This window comes from Pyricularia pennisetigena, chromosome 3 (genome assembly GCF_004337985.1).
Source record: "Pyricularia pennisetigena strain Br36 chromosome 3, whole genome shotgun sequence".
Lineage (NCBI taxonomy): Eukaryota > Fungi > Ascomycota > Sordariomycetes > Magnaporthales > Pyriculariaceae > Pyricularia > Pyricularia pennisetigena.
Genome location: NC_043742.1, coordinates 8320377 through 8338394, shown reverse-complemented (window position 1 = coordinate 8338394; position 18018 = coordinate 8320377). Strand labels below are relative to the sequence as shown.

General features: G+C 54.1%; 6 protein-coding genes across 6 annotated transcripts in view; 1 reads left to right on the top strand and 5 right to left on the bottom strand.

Moving 5' to 3' along the window:
* Nucleotides 1–3042, bottom strand: part of PpBr36_03935 (uncharacterized protein) — a gene marked incomplete at both ends in the record, with an annotated part of 4221 nt that extends 1179 nt beyond the window's left edge. Inside the window, 2 exons of the mRNA XM_029891104.1 lie at nucleotides 35–2220; nucleotides 2382–3042. Of these exons, the coding sequence (XP_029753509.1) occupies nucleotides 35–2220; nucleotides 2382–3042 (2847 nt within the window). The remainder of the gene's footprint in view (nucleotides 1–34; nucleotides 2221–2381) is intronic.
* A 2232-nt stretch (nucleotides 3043–5274) lies between these two features.
* On the bottom strand, nucleotides 5275–6780 carry PpBr36_03934 (uncharacterized protein; the record flags this gene model as incomplete). The annotated part of the gene is made up of 1 exon (XM_029891103.1): nucleotides 5275–6780. One exon carries the CDS (start codon nucleotides 6778–6780, stop codon nucleotides 5275–5277), a length of 1506 nt encoding a protein of 501 aa, XP_029753510.1.
* Nucleotides 6781–7412: 632 nt separating this feature from the next.
* PpBr36_03933 (uncharacterized protein) lies at nucleotides 7413–7849 on the bottom strand (the record flags this gene model as incomplete). The annotated part of the gene is made up of 2 exons (XM_029891102.1): nucleotides 7413–7684; nucleotides 7816–7849. The coding sequence occupies 2 exons, from the start codon at nucleotides 7847–7849 to the stop codon at nucleotides 7413–7415; spliced, it is 306 nt and encodes a 101-aa protein (XP_029753511.1).
* A 1521-nt stretch (nucleotides 7850–9370) lies between these two features.
* On the bottom strand, nucleotides 9371–9613 carry PpBr36_03932 (uncharacterized protein; the record flags this gene model as incomplete). The annotated part of the gene is made up of 1 exon (XM_029891101.1): nucleotides 9371–9613. A coding segment is annotated over one exon (243 nt), but the record flags the coding sequence as incomplete, so codon positions are not given.
* A 664-nt stretch (nucleotides 9614–10277) lies between these two features.
* On the bottom strand, nucleotides 10278–12136 carry PpBr36_03931 (uncharacterized protein; the record flags this gene model as incomplete). The annotated part of the gene is made up of 4 exons (XM_029891100.1): nucleotides 10278–10494; nucleotides 10595–11238; nucleotides 11364–11799; nucleotides 11916–12136. 4 exons carry the CDS (start codon nucleotides 12134–12136, stop codon nucleotides 10278–10280), a joined length of 1518 nt encoding a protein of 505 aa, XP_029753513.1.
* A 1945-nt stretch (nucleotides 12137–14081) lies between these two features.
* PpBr36_03930 (uncharacterized protein) lies at nucleotides 14082–15846 on the top strand (the record flags this gene model as incomplete). Its single annotated transcript, XM_029891099.1, has 2 exons — nucleotides 14082–14168; nucleotides 14353–15846. 2 exons carry the CDS (start codon nucleotides 14082–14084, stop codon nucleotides 15844–15846), a joined length of 1581 nt encoding a protein of 526 aa, XP_029753514.1.
* Nucleotides 15847–18018: the final 2172 nt, after the last annotated feature.

Sequence of the window (18018 nt, the reverse complement as noted above, 5' to 3'; positions counted from 1 at the left end):
CAAAAAAAAAAAAAAAAAAAAAAAGAAAACTCACCATGATCAGATTCATCCACAACAGCTGCACAACCTTGAAAATGTTGTCGCCCGACAGCTCAGAAACAACAGTCAGCGTGCCGGCGGTTATGTTGATGGTGAACTGAAACTGCAGAAACTTGCGCACGGCGTCGTTGACGGTCCGACCCCACGACAGGGCCTTGACGATGGAGGTAAAGTTGTCGTCGAGCAGGATGATGGACGCGGCCTCCTTGGCGACCTCGGTGCCCTGGATGCCCATGGCGAAGCCGACGTCGGCGGCCTTGAGGGCCAGGGCGTCGTTGGTGCCGTCGCCCGTGACGGCCACCGTCTCCATCATGCCCTTGAGGTGCGACACGAGCAGCAGCTTGTCCTCGGGGCTCGAGCGCGCGAGCACCTGCAGGCGCGGGATGACCAGGTCCAGCTGGGCCTCGCTGAGCTTGCGAAAGGTCGGCCCGTCCATGGCGATGCCTCCGGCCGTGTAGATGCCGCACTCGGTCGCGATGGCCTTGGCCGTGAGGAAGTTGTCGCCCGTGACCATGCGCACAAACACCCCGGCCTCCTGGCACTTCCTCACCGCGTCGTTGACCTCGGGTCGGAGCGGGTCCTTGATGGCGAAGAGCGACAGGAACGTGAGCCTCTCGAACTTGGCCTTGAAGTCGATCGACGTCGGATCCTTGACGTCTTCAAACACCTCCACCGGGTCCTGGAAGTCTCGATACGCCATCGCCACCGGACGCAGCATCTTGACGGCGTAGGACTGCACCACCTGGCGGAGCTTTGTGTGCATCTCCGAGCTGAACTCGTCGGTCGCCGCCGCCGCCGCCAGGCCGCCGGCATCCCTTTCTTCCTCCTCAGCCTCAGCCCTAGGGTCGCTGCTCAGCACGCGTGTGCACCGGTCCAAGACCACCTCGGCGGCGCCCTTGACCAGCAAGCGATAGCCGCCGCCGCCGCCGTCGCCGGGCAGCTTGACCATGACGGCCATCCACTTGTTGGAGGCGTCAAACGGGAACATGTCCACAATGTCGGCGTTTGTGCGCTCCTCGTTCAGCGGCCCCATGGCGAGATGTTCACGCGCAAACTTGAGCAGCGCCGTCTCGGTGCTCATGCCGACGAAGCCGTCGTCGCTCTCGAACGCCGTCGTGTTGTGGACGATGCCGGCCCTGATGAGATCCTTGACCTCGGGCGCCAGCCTGGCCACGAACTGGCGCGCAGATGAAGCGGTCACGGGCGGCGGCGGGGCGGCGGCGGCGGCGGCCTTTTTGTCGACGTCAGGGCCCGACGCCTCTGGGCTGTTGTTGTCGGACTCGATGGCGGTCGCCTCCTCCCCGAAGGCCTCGGTCACCCCCACGTTGCCGGCCACGACGGTCATGACGTTCTGCGTCAGGGTGCCGGTCTTGTCGGAGCAGATGCAGGTGGCGTTGCCCATGACCTCGCAGGAGCGGATCATGCGCACCAGGTTCTTGTCCTTGAGCATGCGCGACGTCGCAAAGGCCAGGCCGAGCGTGACGGCCAGCGCCAGCCCCTCGGGCACCGTGACCACCACGACCGTGACGGCGAGGATGAGCGTCTTGAAGAACTCCATGGCCAGGGCGGCCGAGGTCTTGGAGGAGCCGGGGATGCCGACGCAGAAGCGGATGAACATGATGAGGAAGAAGACGAGGCCGGCGATGGCTCCCAGCGTGATCAGCTGCCTGGCCAGCTTGCCCAGCTTCTGCTGCAGCGGCGTCTCCTCGACCTCGGTTCGCAGGTTCATGAGCGTCCTGCCAAAGGTCGAGTTGGTGCCCACCGAGATGACGAGGTAGTTGCCCACGCCTCCGTTGACGGTGGTGCCGCTGAGGATGAAGGGATCGGATGCGGTGACGCGGTGGGTGGTCTGCTTCTCGGCCTTGGCCTTCTCCTTCTCGGGCTGCTTGCCCGCCCCGTCCGTGGGGCCGATGGCCGTCTTGTGTACCAGCTCCGACTCGCCAGAGAGGGACGACTCGTCCACCTGGATACCAGAGCCATTGACGAGCACACCATCCACGGCCACCACGTCTCCCGTCTCGATGTGCATGATGTCGCCCACCAGGAGGTCGTAGATGGAGATGTTCATCGTCTTGCCGGATCTTATGACCTTGACGTCGCGCTGCTCCTTGCGCTCGTTGAGCTTGGCAAACTTGCGATTCTTGTTCCAGTCGTTTGTTGCGCTGCCAAATACGATAACGGCTGTGAAGGAGGGGGGGGTGGGGGGTGGGGTTTCGAGTGGTTAGCAATAAATAAAGCTTGATGAGGAATCCTTTTGACAAAAGAAAAGAAAAGGAAAAAGAAAACGGCGCATCATCATCCAAGCAAACGGGCAACCGTCGGGAGGGGTGGTTCTGGCGTACCAATGGCAACCATTACAGTGACCGAGTCGAGCCACTGTATCCTGGGCTCGCCCTCCTCCGCCTCGACAGCCTCGTATATTCCCAGGGCGAGAGAGATGGTGGCGCTGGCCGTCAGCAGAAAGATGAGCTTGTCGTTGAAGGCGATCCAGGCAAGCTCCAGGAAGGATCTCTGCTTGCGCTTGGGCAGCTTGTTCTCGCCAAAGACGCGCCGCCGATCCACAAACCCCCTCTGCTGATGGGCACCGGCGGCGCCCAGGTCTGCCAGGTCCAACTTGAAGGCCCCATGTTTTTGTTGGTCAGCACCCGTCTCGAGCGGCTTGATGGCCGGGGGTCTCTTCTCCCTCCCGGCCCTGACGGCCTCCTCAAAGGGGACGGTGCCTTCGAGCTGGTCCTCGTCGATGCTCAGACCGGCCTGCAGATCGGTCCGCAGGCCCGCGGCCAGGCCGTGAAGCCCGCCGAAAGCATCGAGCACTTCGAGCGAGCGCGCGAGGGAAAGCTTGTGCAGCTGCGCCGGAGTAAAGGCGAACTTGTTGTTCTCGGGCGGCGAGTCGTCGGTCAAATCGACCTGCTGCTCGGCAGTGGAGGGTTGTTGCGTCTTCTCGGACGCCGGTGACGACAGTCCGGTGGGTGAGGAGGCGGCGGCGGTTATGGCGTCGGCCATCGAGAGGCCGCTGGCTGACTGACGCGTTGGCAGCGCCGAGCTGAGAGATGCGGGGGAGGGAGGATGGTCGGGGTCGGAGGGAGAGAGAGAGAGAGGTCGAGGGGAGGGTTCGGTTAGGTTCGTGGTCCTGCGCCAGTCAAGTGCTCTGGTCTACTTCGGTAGCATAGTACTAGATGATTTTGGTTGTACTCGAGCCTTTTACTTGGTCGTGTCGCGTGAGGACCAGCAAGGCGTGTGGAGCAGTTCTAGACCAGCAGCTCTGTCGTGATTTGTATCTTTGACACTGCGTCTTTCGCTCAACAGCCGACAAAAGCAAAGCAAGGTAGTGTCGTAGACCGGGCCGGTTAGAGTGAGTGGGTAGCACAGGTGAGAAAAGCAAAGAAAAGCAAAGGCCAATCTCACGTCAAGCGCCTGGGCAAAGTGGTCCCCTTAAAGGCTACCACGGAAACGGAATGGTAGGGATGAATGGATCTGGCCATCTTGTCCGCAGCCCGGCCAAGACATCTCTTGGGTGAATTGGCAGTGGAGACAACAGCTATGGGCTTGGCAGTCTTGCTGTTGCGAACAACCTTTTTTTTTTTTTTTTTTTTTTTTTTTTCTCTCTCGACCATGACTGCAAGACAAGCAAGCCAAGGCAAACCGCTAGGTATCCAACGACTCGGTGGGTAGATCTTGGCACTGATGTTAGCATCTCTTGCTGAGTGGACAGAACTCCCCCGCCAAGGTGAAAGACCCGCCGCCTGGCTGCATCGTATGGAGTCGTTCACCTTGGCGCTTGGGGGGGGGATCAGCACGTGGTTGCTACTCGACTGTGGCTGCCACTTGGCTTAGACCCGTCGCGTGATGAGGCTTAGCTATTCGATATTCACTCGGCAATACCTGAATGACGAATAGCTTGTTGCAGTTGGTTGGGACTTGGCGATGTTGTTGTGTAATTTGTTGTTGTTGCGTTATCACTTTTTTTTTTTTTTTTTATACGTGGATGGTTGGGTCAATTGGATTGACTAACCAAGCTCGGGTAACCCGGCAGGGAGAAGAAGAAAAAAAGAAAGAGAAAAATAAAAAAAAAAAGTCAGCGGCTTAATTAGGTTATGGTAGCTTCTCCAAAATTTTCAAGCTTGTTTCCTAGTTAAAGGGAAGCCCCTTGTTCAAGCTATGGCCAGCTGGGGTGCCTCATGGCGTAATTATCTAGCCTAGTTACTTGCTTACATGAGGCAGGTCCCCTCGGTCTTTGTACGTACCAAGCAAGCCAAGCTCATTTTGATTCCAAATGCCCCAAAGAAAAATTTCCAGAATAGAAACCAAGAAGCATACTACGATAAGATTTCACACTGATGTTTTTTTTTTTCAATACGAGTCAACCCTGTGCATTGACCGGGGGACTGGCGCTGGGAGGAAGCTAAATAGGAACAGGTATAGGTATAGGCAAGAGTACATACATGTACACGTACTGTACGTAGCTTGGGATTTAACCGTCTTCTGGAGTACTCCATGCATACCCCGCACCGACCCCGAGCCGAATGACGAAAGAGGGATCACAGCATCGAGAATTTAAGCAGCTTCAACGGTTACGGGCCTAAATTCAATTCTGCTCTCGGTCAGGTGAGCTGAATGAAGTGCCATCACACGCAGCTATATTCTGTCCGCCCGGCTGCTTCAACTTGGAGTAATAGTCTTGCTCGAATTTGGCCCTCCTAATACAGTATATTATGACGAGACACTCTGTAATTGTTTGTGCTCTCTACTCCCAAAGCGGCACAAACTTTACTGCGATGCAAATGCGATGCGACGATCGTGGGGACCTGTGCACATCATTCGACGGTGTCTAGCTCGCATAGGCTTGATAGGGTACATACGCACATGCACACTTAGCATTCACCGCTTCTATGCAATCTACAAAAACCCTCTCTTTCAAAATGACTTTTGTCGATCGAGAAAGGGAAGGGTAAAGACTAGAGAGAAAAGAAAATAAGAAAGAAAGCTAGGAAGGCCGGTTGGGGTAGCTTACCAAGTCATGACTCGTTACTGAGAGGAGCTTTGTAGAATTTACTCGTGGATTAATGGGTGGATCTGGGGGAACTAAACATTAAACTACTGTGGTCTAGACAAAGTTGGCAAAAGTCAACGACGCCAACGAATGAAGCAGATCACTTTGGATCTGATGTGTGAAAAAAAAAAAAAAAAAAAAAAAAAGCATGTAGTCGCCAAAGGCAGCATACGCAGGCAGCTACACTACACGCTCAGAGACGAGTTGATATTCTGCTGATAGTAGTGACACCTCGCCACGTCGCCAGTCTCCTCCTCAAGCGCGTCAAACAGCGACTCGTAGCCAAAATCCCGTCCCCACTCGGTGCTGATCTCCTGCGTCTGCCCCCTGGCCTCCAGCACCGAGATGACTCGCATCTCGGGCAGCTCGAGCGCGCTGGACCGCTTTGCCACCCGCACGAGGTCGTCGCGCGGCCTCAGCGGGTCCTGAACCCCCACCACCTCGAGCGTCCTCATGCCCGCCGGCAGCGCGTCCGCCAGCACCTGGGACCCGCCGCGGTATCCGGGCCCGTACAGGCAGCCGTCCGACACCACGAGCGTCTGCAGCCGCGGGAAGGGGAATCGCGACGACGGCGACGCCGCTGGCCGCGCCGCCAGGAACCCCGTCAGGTCCTGTCCGTCTCCCAGCACCTCGGCCGGGCAGTGAAAGTCGACCGACAGGTGCAGGAGCGTCTCGCGCGACGGGCTGGCGGCCAGGGCTTCAAACACCTCCCTCGGGAGGGTCTGGTCGCCGATGGGCCTGGCTTCGCTCGTCTCGCAGTACAGCCCAAACGGCGTGTAGCTGAAGGTCTCGAGCCGCGCTGCCGCCTCGAGCACGTCGCGCAGGCTCCGGGGGTCCAGGCCGCAGTCGTGCAGGTGCAGGAGCGTCAGGTTGCCGAGTGCGAGCTTGCCCGACTCCATCAGGCACAGGCAGTTGCTTATCCTGAGCTGTCGGAGCTGCGGTGAGCAGCGTACAATCTCAGCGACCAAGGCCAGGTCGGGGCTCACCATGTCTTCCTCCTCGCTGTCCTGATACCCAAAGTCCAGCGTCAGCGAGCCGAGGGCCAACTTCCTGCGGTGCCCGGCCGACGGATCGGCGACCTGGTCTGCGTCACGCCAGGGCCCGTTGGGCCAGCCTCGAATCCAACCATTGTCCTCTGCGTCCAAGTCGGGGACGTCGACCTTGAGCTCCTCCAGATTCGGACAAAGCAGCAAGAGCAGGGCCGGCACCACCTCGGACAAGAAATCCTTGGGCCGGCCGTAAAGACGGCGGTCCCCATCCAAATCCTTCTCGCTCGGAAAGCCGAGCCGTTCCTTGGCGATGGCGGCAACAAAGGCGTCGTCGCCCGCACCTTTCGTGTCCCAATTTGGCTGCAGGTACGCGGCGTCCACCGTGCGGACGTACGAGGCCAGCCGCGGGTTCCTGGCGACGGCGACGGTGAAGGCGAAGAGCCTTTGCTCGGACCTGTCGTTCCAATCCACGCTTCGATGATAGTTTCGGAACAGGACAGGCTGCGCCATGTCGCGGAGGCGCCTGCATACGAGGCAGAGCTTGGCCAGCGACGGGCTGTCTGGTATAAAGTCGCGAGTGGAGAAAATGCTCTGGCCGAGCACGACATAATGTGGTCCGTCCAGCTGGTTACAGATCCCCTGCAGGACTTCGTTTGGTAGGTCGAGGAGCTCCATCTTCGGGGTCGACATGCATTTGCCCATATCGTCGAGTTTGACGCAATATGAGCTTTACCTTGACATGATTGGGAGGAGCGTAGAAGGTGAAGATGAGAGAGGAATTTTTGAGGAGAATTCTGGCTCGGTCAATTGCCTTTTCTGGACCAGACAAACCATGAACGGCCGGCTGCCTGGCATTCCTTGGCAATCGGGCTTATCAGACCGCCCAGCTTTCGCTACCATGCTTGGGTATCTTGCCGGTTGCCGACCGAACGCAGATCAGATACAAGTGTTGATATTCTCCCTGCTCAGGACATGGCGAAGAAACAGCCTTACAGACAGACAGACAGACATGCTGTTCATTAAGTTTGTTGATTGTGGATATTGTATTGAGTCTCGGCTCTATCAGTTCAATCGAGCCCAGACATCACCTCTTGCTGGTAACTAACTAGTCCAGATAATGTTGCTGGTTCTAGCGGTTGCAAGATATTATCGAGGACACCCCCCCGAGGGCCCCAATCCACCAAGCCCCCCGGGGCAATCCTCCAAGTAGACAAGAAAACCCTCTATATCTCAAGAGGAGGACAACGGTAGTCGCATGTATTTTCTTGCCGACCCCAGCCTCAGCTCTTCCCCAAAACCCTCTTCTTCCTCTGCAGAAACCCGCATCACTTCCCTTAGAAACCCTGGCGCTGGACCTGGGCCTTGGCCTTGGCGATGGTGTCGGCGGCGTTGGGGTCGCTGAAGCCGCAGCCCTGCTTGCCGTTCTGGAACTCGGCGCCGATGCCGGAGCAGATACCGACGCCCTGGCCGTTGTTGGCGCAGCAGCCCTCCTGGCAGTCGGCGTCGGCCACGCAACCTCCGGTGGTAAACTGCTCGCCGTTGCCGTTGCCGACGGAGCGGGCGCCGGCGTTGTTGGGGATGGCCTGGCCCATGACGAGGGCGGCGACTATTGGGCGGGATTCAGGTCAGCTACATGTGTTGTTGGCTTTGGGCTGTTGTGTGTGTGTGTGTGTGTGTGCTATTTGTTCGCAGCACAAAAGCACTAGTGAGGGTCTCTTTGCAAGACATAAAACTTACAAGCCAGGGTAGCTGCGATGGTGATGCGGACCATTTTGAATTAAAAGGTGTATTGACCGAGATTGGACACGAACAAATTTGAGAGTGAGCGGTGTAGTTTAAAGAGCGACGCCTGGTCGGATGTTTTAAAAAATTGAAGCTTGAAAGAAGAATATAAACGACACCGGGTCGGAATTTGTTTGTGTTTGTTCAGATGCAGCAAAGAGCGTTGGCGGGATGGAGAGAAAGAGGAGCAAAAGAAGGTCGATTGGAAACCACATATCCCATCGTCTTTTTATATTCAGAGAGACCAACCGAGGTGGAGGGATTTTGATACAAGGCCAAGTACGCGAACCTGATCCGTACCCAGAGACCATCAAACGTTTTTTTTTTTTTTCTCCATGGGTCCGGCAAGGATTTGATGGTCTTCGGGCCCAGTACCAAAAGACCGTTCGGTAAATATTGCAACTTTGCCCCCTCTGTTGGTCCCCTCTCCCATTCAGGATGCCTCCTCTTGGTCGAATTGGATGTCACACTGGAGACACCACGGCATTGACTAGGATAGGACCCTTGGCGACAAAATGGTCCGGCCGACCCCTGATCGCCAGTTGAATTGCTGCTTACGGGACAATGGAGCAGCCGGTACGGGTTTGGCAGTTTGGGATTCCAGCTTGGCGGCGGCTTGCCAACAAGCTCGCTTGCGGGAAATTTCCCCATTGTTTTTTTTGACGGCCGAGGCGCGGGAAATGGAAGTTTTCTGACTCGACAATGGGGATTTTCCGCCAAGTGGAATCGGTGGCACACCTGAAGTGTTCCAAGCGGCTGCAAATGATTGCAATCGACAAACCGACAAGAAATCCATACAACTACTTGACGTCAACTGCGGTCGGGAAGGCCAGCAGCTTCTGTTCCATCCCTTGTTTCAGGATTGAATATGATATTCTACTACTGTAGACTAATTACAGTATACTGTGCTGAGGGTGTTTTTTTTTTTTTTTTTTTCCTGTTCTGTTCAGCAGATAATTCAACAAATTAACTTGCTCCTTTTCTCTACGCTTTTCGGATTTCGATGCTCTGTTGCAGTTCTCAAGTTCCAAAATGCAACGAGCTTACCGAATCAGGTTCTTGACATGAACTCTTCGCCAACCTTGTTCCCATCGACCCGTGACTTTGCCAGTATCATCTGGTTCGCGTCCGGGCCCGCCATTCCGAATCTCGATTCTAGATGCCTGTTTTGGGTGGTTATGCTTTGCCAGGGAGAATATTGCAGACTGTTTTACCCCAGAGAGAGCATTTCGGATGGTGACCTCTTTTCGTTATCCTTGTCCAATATTAAACATGATCTGTTGTCTTTGCTCATCAGTGGATTGATTGACGAACTACTGTAGACACGATCGTCCCATCTCTGCATCAATTGCGCTGCCTAAAAAAACAAAAACAAAAAAACGGACGAACAAAATAGAGTAGAGCAAAATAAAATAAATAACGTACAAGAGACGAAAAAACATTAATCATCTGTGCTCGATCACCGTCAAAATGGCAGATTCAATGTTGAGATAAATACCCAACTACAAGTCTACAACGTACAGCCCCCAAGTAACTGCACCACATGAAAACGTGTCGCCGTTGAAAGTTTTGCTGGCATCCCTTGCTTACTCCCCCTGCCAAAACACATAGGTTTTACCCAATCATAATTTGACCGGCCGACAATCTCCAAATCGTCAAGGGGGCGCCCTCGTTTGCTACAGCACCAAAACGTCAAAACAAGAGCGAACACAAGCCACCGTCGAACTAGGCAGCTTGGCGACAGAACTTTACAGCGTCTAGCGCCTTAAACCCCCGGCCCGCTCCGTAAGGCTAGGCGTCGGGGTGCAATTCACCCCGACGCCTAGCTTCCACTTTGAATTTCGGTGTCGAAGCTTACCAGCTGCGCTGCTGGAGATTTGTGTAAGGGCCATGCATTTCTGCCGCTCACTCAAACCATTATTGCTGTATGTATACCTTGATCACCTTGATCTTGTTCAACCGTCCAGGTATCCCATGGTAGACAAGGTTTGTGAATTCCGCCATTTTCACTAGAACGAAATGCTCACCGGATGCATCCAGCCGCAGTTCCTTGTCGGTGTCGTTCACAGGACTACTCCATACTTTGTCCCAACCTCAAATACAAATCTTCAGCAGCCAAGTGGCCCCCTCATCCATCATTAATTTGTGATCTACAAGTAAAAAGCGGCGGGATAACGGCCCGCAGCCTCAGTCATAAAACGTCTCGGACATACACCTCTTCAAGACCTCGTGCCAGCAGAAATAAAAATAAGGATAAGGAAGAGACATGACAGCGGAAACAAAAAAAAAAAAACTTGCATCTTAATCTCGAAACCATTACAACAGCAGAAAAATGATATCTAAAAAGGCCGAGGCCGCGCAATCCCTCTTTCTAGGTAGTCCTCACCCCGATCCCTCTCTCTCTCTCTCTCTCACTCTCAAATCGCATACCTGAACCTGGGACTTTCGTCGCCGAGCTCGGCCATTTCATCCTCAGTCAGGCTTTGGTGCTCGGGCTTGACCTTGCCCTCCTCCCGAAGCCTGTTCTCCCTTGCGAACCACCACGACATGGTGGCGTAGATGGCGCCCGCCATGGCCACCATGGCCATGGTAGTTGCGTGTCCGCGAATGTACCGCGGGGCGTCCCTCGACTCGCTGTTGTTTGCAAAGGGTTCCACGTCAGTCACTCGCTCTTTTTGCTTTCTGTGATTTCGATGCGCCGAAGAAAAGAGAGAGAGAAAAAAAAAATACTCACTATATAAACGGCGCCATGATTCCACTCGAGTTTCCAATCGTCAACTGCAGCCCGTTGGCGGTGGTCCGCTTCCCGTACCGGGGACTGTTGCTGGGCAGCCAGGCCAGCGGCAGTCCGACGAGGACGTACAAGCCGGTCGCAACCAGGAAGCATCCAAAGTAGTGCACGCCCGACGGCAGCGGCGAGATGAGGATGGCGTAGCCGACGCAGGTGGTCAGGGCGAAGCCGACGCAGAACACGCCCCGGCGCTGGGTGCGGTCGGACCAGTACGCGGTGGTCATGTACGACACGGCGCCGAGGAAGTAGCACGGGATGGTGAGCAGCTGCACCTCCGCGTTGCTCCAGGTGCCGATGCCGCGGATGATGGTAGGGAGGAAGGTCGAGAAGCCGTACAGGCATGTGTCGGCCCCGAACTGGCCCGCCGCGAACAGCCAGACCTTCCAGTCCGAGAAGGCCTTGTTCATGTCCTTCTTGCTGAACTTTTGCGCAGACGTCGTGTGCCCGTACTGTCGCGCGCGGCGGATCACCATTGCCTTTTTCTCGTTCTCGGTCAGGAAGTAGGCCGTCTCGGCGTTGTTGGGAAGGAAGAAGAAGACGCAGACCCCGAGGAGGATGGTCGGGATGCCTTCGACAATCATGATCCACTGCGAGGTTCAAGGGGTCAGTTGGGTTTCTTGCCGTTTTTTTTTTTTTTTTTTTTTTTTTTCCCTTGTTGACAAGTACACCCAAGAAGAATCAGGATAGGACTTTATATATAGGGAAGACTCACCCTCCAGCCGTGCATCCCCGCGATGCCGTCCATGTGTCCAATGCCAAACGCCAACAGCCCTCCTATTGCGCCAGCGATTGCGGCACTCACAAAAAGATAGCCCACCCTCATGGCCAGCTCGTGTTTGGTGTAGAACAGGGTCAAAAAGATGTTCATGCCAGGGAACAGCCCGGCCTCGAGTGCGCCGAGGATGAGACGACATGCGATCAGGCCTCCGTAGTTCTGGACAAGCCCCGTCAGGGTTGCGACGATGCCCCAGCCGACGGTGATGAAGGCGATAAAATAGCGCGGCGTGAACTTTTGGATGACCAGGTTGGAGGGCACTTCGAAGGTGATGTAGGTGACGAAGAGGATGGAGACGGCGATCTGGAACTGGTTGCCCACCAGGCCGAGGTCCTCTTCAAAGTGGTAGAGACGGGCATTGCCAATGTTTACTCTGTCGGGGTTTTGGATGCTTGCGTCAGTGGGTGATGGCCAGGGTTGTGGGACAGAGACAGGTTGCTTAGTCCTCGCCTGTGAATCTGCGCAAAGCTAGAATAGACGAGACCTCACCTGTCGAGAAAGCTAAACAGGTACAAGCTCATCACTAGCCAGAGTAGGTACTTGTCAAGCTTTCGCACCAGAGCTTTCTCGTCCACGCCGAGCTCCTCGAGCGTCATGTCGCCAGTGACGGCAGGCCCAATGCTCACATCGCGCTTGTCCTGATCAGAGGAATACGGCTCCTTGACGCCCGACGCCTCCACATCGGTCGCCGCCCGGTCCTCGACTGCCATTGTTCTGGCACTGCCGAGCAGCTGTTGAAATATGCGACGGGATTATGGACCAATTGCTGGCAGCAGTTACTATTATGGTGGTGCAGGGGCCGTACGTGCAACTGCTGGCCGCGCAGAAAAAGAAAAAAAGAAAAAAAAAAAATAACACAAGCCGGTTGAATTCGCGGGCTTGCGCCCGTTGATATAAACAATTCCCGGATTAGAGTCGTCAAGGGTAACAAGAAGAGATGAAGAAGAAAAAAGACGAGTAAGTAACACAAGTGATTGAGGGGGGATGATCGCATTGGTCCCGCCACCCGGCGCGGACCCCAGGCGGACCCAAACCCCGGGAACTTTTTTTCTATTTTATCTTTGGCTCCTTATCATCGCCTCCACAGGGCATATCCGCACCGACTCCAGGGGTATGCAAGAGTTCGAGAAGTGGGCTCGAACGTGTTCCGGTCTTGCGGTAGTATTCTGCTGTACCAGTCTTACTCTGTACAAAGTATACAGATTGAACCCTTGGCACCTTTCGAAATCTCACGGAGCCCCACCCCGACGTCGGCCCAAGGAGATGGTATCTTTGCCATTGGAGGATTGGGGCGATAACTACCGGGAAGGGTGCTTTCTTGGCTCTTGAACGACATCCAGGGTGTCTGTCTGTGAATGAACAGATGTGATTTTTTGTTTGTCTGTTCTTGCCTAGACAACTTACTTTTTTTTTTTTTTTTTTTTTTTTTTTTTTTTTTTTTTTTAATCGCCTTTTTACTCCCACTTCCTTTGTTTTCCTCCGCTGCCCCTCCTCCATCTCCAAATTTTTATTATTTTCCCCAAATACCCCACTCGTTGTAGCTCACCGAGCATAGCTTGCGTGGCTGTTGTCGACCGTCCAGCTTTGTATGTCGTACAGCAGACTCCCAAGCCTGCTTAAAACGGTTACGTGGGGTTTTTGGGGAAATGATGATAAAAAAAAAAAAACTATCATCGTAGAGGATCTTTATATTACGCGGTACGACCAGTCCAAAAGCCAATATGTGCGCAATTATATACCATTTTATCGTCCTTGTTCCTAGGTGTCTAGGATACTGGCAGTTGACAGATTAACCGGCCATGACCGCGCGTAATCTCTTTCCCTGAACAAGGTTTTCAACTACTACATGCGCAATGCAACATTAAGTTGGTCGGACACTTGTCATTGTTCGGTAGGGACAAGAAATTTTGCGACCGGCCGTGGACGCAAGTCAAATTGGCTGTGGTTTAAGAATTGTATATAATCCTCAAAACACGGATACCTGTCAATAATCCTCAGCAACTCCACGAGTTGCATCAGTGGTTTAGTGGTAAAATCCATCGTTGCCATTCTCCGGAAGATATTCGATGGGCCCCGTGTTCGATTCACGGCTGATGCATGATTCCAGTTTACTTTTGACTTTTTTTATCGCTTCTTCCCCATAATCCCCGCTGTGAGGATTATATATACATTTGTCATGCACACTTGTTCAAGTGTTTGTTTTCTTTTTTTGTCATCAGATTTATCAAGCCTTGATGTCCAACCCAAAGCCCGCCCTGTCCCAATGCTGACAGAATAGATGATCGAGATGCTGTCGATGCTGACCTGCTTACCATGTGCATCGTTGCCACCCTTATCCAACCTTGGTGATAACCTTTACGCGTGTTGGCGTTCCAACCAAGGCAACTATATGCACTATCAATCGCTTGGCGAGTGAGCGCCAAGTCCGCCCATCTGCAACCTGGGGTAGCACAACAGGCAGAGTAGAGGCCATCGTGGAACCGAGGCAAATGAAGGATGCATAGAAAGGAGAAAGGCTTGGTAACAAACTGAGGTTTTTGACATTTTTTTACTATATATATACACAGACTCAGTCTCTCCATTCTTGACGCGGGACGAGGGAAATATAAATGCCAAAGAAATATCCAATCGCATACAATCATTTTTTGACAGAACATGATAAATGTCAACGGCGTTAAGAAAAGAGGCGGACATAGGAAGTCCACCAATGGATGTTCCGCTTGCAAAACTAGACATATCAAGGTGTGTTGGTGTCGCAACATGTAGCTCATGTTTCTTCCTTGGTGATGGTGGGCGTGCCATGTGTGAGACGACAGGCCGTCGGGTGCCAGCTCGCAAAGTCGGAACCCGCGCGTTCGAGAAATGGATTATACGCGGGACGGCACTGGAGTCGCACCAGAGCTAACGTGTACCAAACGTGCGTCAGTGTGACGAGACGGGACCGCCATGCGCCAACTGTACCATCCGCAGGGGCTCCGTCTGCATCTACGCAGCCAAACAGGGCACATCTTCCAGCATGACATCCGCCGCAGCTGAACGGAGCAGACCGAACCGCCGCTCCGCCGATCAACTCACCCAAAATGTACAAACACAGCAGCAGCACAACAGCCCAGCGGCCGCTCCGCTCCACCCGGGCCCGACCCTAGCCCCTCCGTCCTGCTTCTCCAGCAGCAGCAGCAGCAGCAGCAGCATCGGCGCCGCGTCCGCCACGCCGGCCCGGCGCGAACTGGAGCTCGAGCTCGTGCACCGCTGGAGCGTGCGCACGTGGCGTGGCCTGCAGATGATACCGGCGTGCAGCGGATTCCTGCGCGTCGTGCTGCCGCGCGACATGCTGCGCCACGACTTCCTGCTCAGCGCCACCCTCGCCCTCGCCGCTGCCGATCTGGCCGTCAGCAGCAGCAGCAGCAGCAGTAGTAGTAGTAGTAGTTGGGGGAGGAGGAGCGGGTCCCGCGTCTATGCCGATGCCGCCGCTGCCTATGTCGCGTTGGCCGGGTGGCAGTTCCGCCGAGCGGTCGAGGAGCTCGGGAACCGGCGGCGACGGCGGCGGCGGGGGCGGGGGTTGAGCGGGGGCGGTCTGGACAAGGAGAACCTGTACATCTTTGCGCAGTTTGGGGACATGATGGGGTATTACTACATGGCCATGCCCGGGTCCGAGGTCACGTCGTGCGGACCGCTGACCACTGGAGTAGTCGGCAGTGGCGGTGGCGGTGGCAGCGAGGACGTGGTCGTCGTGACTGCCACACGCACATCGGCGCCCGCCGGACCATCCGTCATTTCGCGCGTGCACATGGCGATGCAGATGTTCACAGGCTCGACGAAGACGGCGTCACTCAACTGGGCGTGGTACCTGGACAGCCCGACGTCGGCGCGGCAGGCGTACGAGGACTACAGCCCGCGGCTCGAGGCGATGCGGCTGGTGGACGCCGAGACGCTGGCGGCCATCAACCTCATGTCGAGCGTCGCGGGCGCCGTGCAAGTCGAGGTGGCCGACGGCCTGTCGGTGCCCTACGACAACGTCCGGTCCTACTGCTTCGCCATCGGGCAGACGAAGTACGAGTTTGCAGAGCAGCTGCTGCAGCGCATGTCCGGGAGCTTCCTCAGCGTCCCGGGGGTGTCGGGGACGTTCGACAGCGGGTTCCTGGACGGCATCGCGTCGCGCGAGCCCGTGGCGTTGTTTGTGCTCATGTTTTGGGGCGTTGCCGTATGGAGGGCGCGTGCAGATGGCTTGTGGTGGATCGGGACCACAGGGAGGGAGCTTGTCGATGAGATATGTCGAGTGCTGGTGGGAGGCGGCATATGGGGGCTTGAGGATGTCAGGAAGGGGGTGAAGTGGTGTAGGAGGGAGGTTGGTCTGGTGGAACTGTATCTGGAAGAGGAGGAGGAGGAAGGAGGGGGGGAGGGGCTCCGTAGGTGGCGATGATATTGCTTCCAGCTGAACATGGAATTCAAAGATGCGGGTTGGACTCCAGTCTCATGCCGATACGGTTGGATGATTCGGGCTTTTGAACTTGATCTTTGATAGCGTGTAGATTCAGTCATCATCTGGCTGGACCAGGAAAATCTATTTGCTTTGAATCTGCCATGTTTCTGTACAGTATAGCACTATAACTTGCCGCTCGTCATACGGGAGAGTTTAGAGGGTCCGTTTGAAAGGTTGTGTTTTGCATCGCATCTTTGCTGCTGAACCATCTATCACTGGTACGTAATGACTAATTTGAATGCTTCGACTGCTTCGACTAATTTCTAAACATGACATGAACAATCATCTTTGCAGCTTATCAAACCCCAAGAAATTCCCACGGATGAGCTGACAAATGAAGGCAACAGCAAACAAACAAATAAACAAACCTGTCGTAATCTCATCTGGAAATACTTCCCGTGAACACTCAGACACACAGACCTGCGTGCATACCCTCCTCAGAGATCCTAAACCAAGTTCAGTGCGGGCACAACCCTTTCAAGTGCTGCGCCCCCTTTCACCCAAGACAAAACGGCAAGAAACCTGTCTGTCTTAATTTGTGACTGTGCAACCAAACCCTGATTATAGCATTGCGTTTTGAGTATCATGATATTGTATGAGTTTTTTTTTCTAAGTCGTCCAGAAAAAGTGTAACGTATCACCAGGTTACTTTCGCATATTCGTAGCCAATGCGGGTGACGATCATGTACAAGGACCAAGCATCAAGAGGCGTCTGGGGGTAGCCTGATGCTACCCCTCGTTTGACAAAACACAGGGTGGCAGTCGCATGAAGCTTGCTTTTTACTTAAGCTTGTCTGGACGACGTCCGGGGGAGGGTGGGAAAGATTTACCAATGGGGATGGAACGTTTTGGTGATGGCGGCAAGGGGCAAAAGAGGCCTATACGCTCGGTCTGTGGCATCTTTCGAAACATGTGAAAACATGTTTTGAGGGTTGTGGCTGTGGGAAGGGGAGGGAAAAGATCTACATGGGAATAAGCAAAAGAAGCAAAGAAAAGCAGCCAAAGTTTACAGTAGACTGATTGATTCGAAGTTTTGCTTGGCTTGCAACTGGTTAAAAAATCAAAATCAAAATAAAAAAAGACTGGCCAAGAGCAGGGTTAGGGTGATAGATCTACTGCCAAGGTGAAGATTGGCAAGCTTGGTTTGCACTTTGTCTCGTCTAGAGGACAATTTAGCCAAGCCATCGCCGCGGGTTCAAAGTTCAAACTTCAGGTCTAGACTTGAGGGAGTGTCTTGTAGTCAAACTGAACGACTGAAGACTGAAGAGAAACACAAAAACAAAAGGAGAGAAAAGCAGAAACCAAAAAGAGGGGAAGCAATGTTCAGAGGACAAGCCGGCAGCAGATCCGACAGAGGGAAAAAAAAAAAAAAAAAAAATCGACAGCTTGGTCTGGATGGGGAAATGGCTCGCGTGATGTTAACCTGACCTGCTCTACTTCTCTCTCTGCCCACCTTGAAGCGGCAAGATGGCACACGACACGAGCTGATGAATTTCCACGACCACAAAACCTTAGAACCAGTTAATTGACCAACGTGCTCGGACCAAGATTTTCAATTGGTCGAATCGTTCCTTTTGGTGGCTGTCGTCCGTGTCGGGGGGTCCCGCCGGCCAAGAGCCGAATATGGCTTTTGATTCGGGCATTGCGCTCTGGGCGTTCTCGGCGACGTCTGGGCATGCGTACCATGTCCACCGGCAACGGAGTCTCTTGGCGGCCACAAACCATCAAACTTCCGGGCGGCGAGGCCAAGACAAAGCAAAAAGGAAAGCCATTGAGAATTTCAAAGCAGTGATTTTTTTTTTTTTTTTGATTTTTTTCTTAAAAATCGCTCATCACGAACCCCGGTTCCCCGTTGAAATCCGCCCAAAAAAAGAAGGGCGAAGGGGGGATCCATTGAGGCGAACCGGGGTGACATATAGAGAAAAAAGAAATAAAATAAAACATGGAGACTCTAAGATGATGAGCGGACGAAGAGCTTCTTGATATAAAACCCCACATCCTTCCATCGTATCTCGTTTGCCTAATCCTTCTTTATACTTTTTCATTTTTGAACATTTCCTCCTACAGTCTACAGAAAGCCCCTGATATTCCAACATTCCCCTTCTCCCTTCT